This window comes from Vicia villosa, unplaced genomic scaffold (genome assembly GCF_029867415.1).
Source record: "Vicia villosa cultivar HV-30 ecotype Madison, WI unplaced genomic scaffold, Vvil1.0 ctg.000109F_1_1, whole genome shotgun sequence".
In the NCBI taxonomy this organism is placed as follows: domain Eukaryota; kingdom Viridiplantae; phylum Streptophyta; class Magnoliopsida; order Fabales; family Fabaceae; genus Vicia; species Vicia villosa.
In genome coordinates this window covers 1,471,500-1,474,926 of record NW_026705020.1, presented here as the reverse complement: position 1 = coordinate 1,474,926, position 3,427 = coordinate 1,471,500, and the positions used below count along the sequence as shown (strand labels likewise).

The following is a 3,427-nucleotide window of genomic DNA, read 5'->3' as shown; positions in this document are numbered from 1 at the left end:
CAATGTGTAAGCAAGCATAAGGGAGACTTACAGTGCTCACTAAGGCGAAGGTGGAGGGTTGATAGGGGGCCCACCACTATGAAAACGAATTTGTCAAAAAACATTGCGTTTCTGTCTGACACGGCCGTGTCACGGGACACGGGTGGCCGTGTCAGAACTCTGCCACTCTTCCAAAAATTGATTTCAAAAGAAAATCCTTCAGGGTCTGTGACACGACCGTGTCACATGACACGGGTGCCCGTGTCAGACCCCTGACTCTTCCACAATTTGAATTCTTTTCTCTAACCGCTTCTCGCCTCGCAAAAGACACACTGTTTGTACCTACAGAATAAAAAATGCAAAAACACATAAAACTATTAAAAAGAAATCCCGTGGGTTGCCTCCCACGAAGCGCTTCGTTTAACGTCGCATGGCTCGACGGTCCATTCCCTTCTGTTATGGGGGATACTTCCTCTTCCACACCATGTTGCTTGTCCTTTCCGCAACCCAGAACTCATCTAGATTTAAAGGATGGGCCACTTTATGCCTCAAGTCACTTTCAACTTCCATCTCCTCACCTTGATGTTCCTTTTTCTTTCTTTCCTTGATTTCTTTATTGGACTTTGGAGTTTTTATATGAGATGCCGCCACCTGAGAGATTATGCTTGAGACCTTTTTTGGGGTTGGTTCCGATCTTTTGCCTTCGCCTACTATGTAGATCATTCCAACTGAAGATTGATTATCTCCACTTTCACCTTGCTTCTTGGTGTTTAACACTTTCAGAGTTATTTCTTCATCAAAAGATTTCAAAGTCAGAGTACCTTTTTCAATATCGAAATTGCACCGACTAGTGCGCAAGAAAGGTCGACCCAGAATAATAGGGGTTTCTTCATCTTCAGGGATATCCATTATTTCAAAATCAACTGGAAAAACAAAATTGTAAATTTCTACCATTACATCTTCTGCCACCCCATATGACCTCTTCATGGTGTGATCTGCAAATTTCAACTCTGTTCCTCTTTCACTCACCTTTTCAATACCGAGCTTTTTGAAGGTAGATAACGACATTAAGCTCACACTAGCACCCGAATCAATTAGAACCTTTATGAAAGTTCTGTTTTTTATCGTGCACGGTATTGCAACTGATCCAGGGTCTTTTTGCTTGATTGGTATTCTCTTCTCTGGTGAGATTGCACAACATTTCTCCTTCTTAACTACCCCTTCACCCCTTGTTGGTTTCTTTCTAGATATCACTTCCTTCATGAACTTCCTGTACATTGGCATTTTCTCGAGTGCATCAAAGAACGGAATATTGCTCTCTAACTTTTTGAAGTATGTGGCAAACTTCTCAAAGTCTTGCTCTTTTTGGTCCTTCTTTGCTACTCGAGAAGGATACGGCAACTTAATCAATGGTGTCAGCTCTTTTTCTCTTTTCTCTTCAGTTGGCTTCACAGGTTGTATCACCTCCTCTGGCACTTTCTTATTTTCACGCACTTCAAGATCTACTTCGATGATATCATACTCGATTTCATTTTTTTCTTCTGGTTTTGATCTCCTCAGACTTCTTGTTGAGATGACATTCACATTCTGATGCTCCCTTGGGTTTGTAACCGTTCCACTAGGTAAGGCACCTTGTGGTTGAGCATTGGCGAGTTTTTGTGCTATCTGACTCATCTGAACCTCAAGATTTTTGATGGATGCACCCGTGTTTCGAAAATTACTCCTTGTTTCTTCTTGAAACTGAGAGCTTTGAGCTGTCATTTTTTCGATGGCAATCTCCCAATCTGCTTTTCTGGGGGCCTGTTGCTGAGGTTGTTGATAATGTTGTTGAGGAGGTCTATACTGTTGCTGCGACTGCTGACCTTGATATGGAATAACCTCTTGTTTAGGAGCATTCCCCGGTTGATCCTTCCATGAAAAATTTGGATGATTTTTCCACCCTGGATTGTAGGTATTTGAGTTGGGGTTGTTTTGCTTCAAGAACTTTATTTTCTCCACTTGCTGAGCTGTAGCAACACACTGAACAATAAAATGAGGTCCTCCACATATTTCACACCCCACCAGTTGACTTGCTTGAGCCGGTTGAACTTGTGCTACTGTTTGTTTTTCAAGACCCATCTGTTTCAATCTCCGCTCAACTTCCGCAGCTACCTGATCTTCTATTTTCACAACTTGCGTTGACAATTTCATATCCACTAATCCTTCAGGTTGGCTAACACTACGGTCATATAACTCCAAGTGTTCATTGGCCGCAATAGCTTCTATGATTTTTTTAACACCAGTGGCTGTTGAAAAGTTGGATGAGCCACCAGCTGCTGTGTCAATCAATTGCTTAGTCTTCATTTTAAGACCATTCAGAAAATTCTGCATTTGTTCAGTGACATCCATGTTGTGAGTTGGGCATGCCACCAATAACCTCTTGAATCTCTTATACGCATCTCCGAGTGATTCTCCTTCCTTCTGTTTAAAGTTAACAATATCATATCTTTTACGAATATAAACAGCAGCCGGAAAATACTCATTTAGGAAGGTTGACTCCATTTGTTGCCATGTGGTAATACTCCCAGCAGGTAATGAGTAGAACCACTCTTCAGCGTCATCCGCTAATGTGAACGGAAACATAACCAACTTCTTTGCTTCTTCAGAGTGTCCTTCTATCTTTAGAGAAGTTGTCATGGTGAGAAACCTTTGTAAATGCTTATTAGCATCTTCATTTATTCTTCCCGAAAATGGTTTCTTCTCCAAATCACCTAATAGCCTTTCTACGGGAGCTGCCATCATTTCAGCCTCCGAATCTGAATGCTCAGAATGAATAGAGAGAATTTCCTCGTTATCAGATTCCAAAGCTGTCAGAATGTCTTCTAACGCTTCCAGTTGTTCTTGCTTCGCTTTTCGAAGCCTAGCTCGCAATGATCGTTCTGGCTCTGCGTCAAAAATAAATTCTGCTGAGGCCTTACCTCGCATACAAAGGTTAGACGATTGTTAGTAATAAGCAAATGAATGACAAAAAATAAAATAACAGAAAAATAATTTTAGTTGCAAAGCAACAAAAATTCAATTGAACTATTCTTCAACTTATAATTTGGCAGTCCCCGGCAACGGCGCCAAAAACTTGACCGGTAAAATAGCAAGTGTACTATTTTTACCGATGTAGTAATAATGGGATTAATCCCCAAGTATCGAACTCACGGACTGCGTAGGAAATATAAGTTATCGTAACGATTCAATTTAACAAAAGAACATGGGGGTTTTGTTGTTTGTTTGGAGATAACGATAAATGATAACAAATTAATAGAAAGCGTAAAAATGACTTTAAAACAATATGAGAAATTATGCTAGGGTCAAGTGTATGAATTGCCTTGCAACAACCTTTAATCCTTATTTACGAAATATCAGTGTACATGAACTATTACCGAATCTCAAGAGTTATCTTCCCTAATTCCTTAGC

At 40.5% G+C, this 3,427-nt stretch overlaps 1 protein-coding gene across 1 annotated transcript; it reads right to left on the bottom strand.

Annotated features, from left to right (window-relative positions):
* Positions 1–243: 243 nt before the first annotated feature.
* On the bottom strand, positions 244–1,653 carry LOC131624241 (uncharacterized). Its single transcript, XM_058895194.1, has 2 exons — positions 1,009–1,653; positions 244–321 (listed from the first exon to the last, which is right to left on the bottom strand). Exons 1-2 carry the CDS (start codon positions 1,651–1,653, stop codon positions 244–246), a joined length of 723 nt encoding a protein of 240 aa, XP_058751177.1.
* Between the last annotated feature and the right edge of the window lie 1,774 nt (positions 1,654–3,427).

Excerpts from the sequence above, each read along its gene's own strand:
- LOC131624241 (XM_058895194.1), bottom strand. The coding sequence starts at position 1,653 with ATGAGTCAGATAGCACAAAAACTCGCCAATGCTCAACCACAAGGTGCC. Across the intron at positions 322-1,008 it reads AAAAGCTCGGTATTGAAAAG|GTACAAACAGTGTGTCTTTT; the intron begins GTGAGTGAAAGA and ends TTTATTCTGTAG.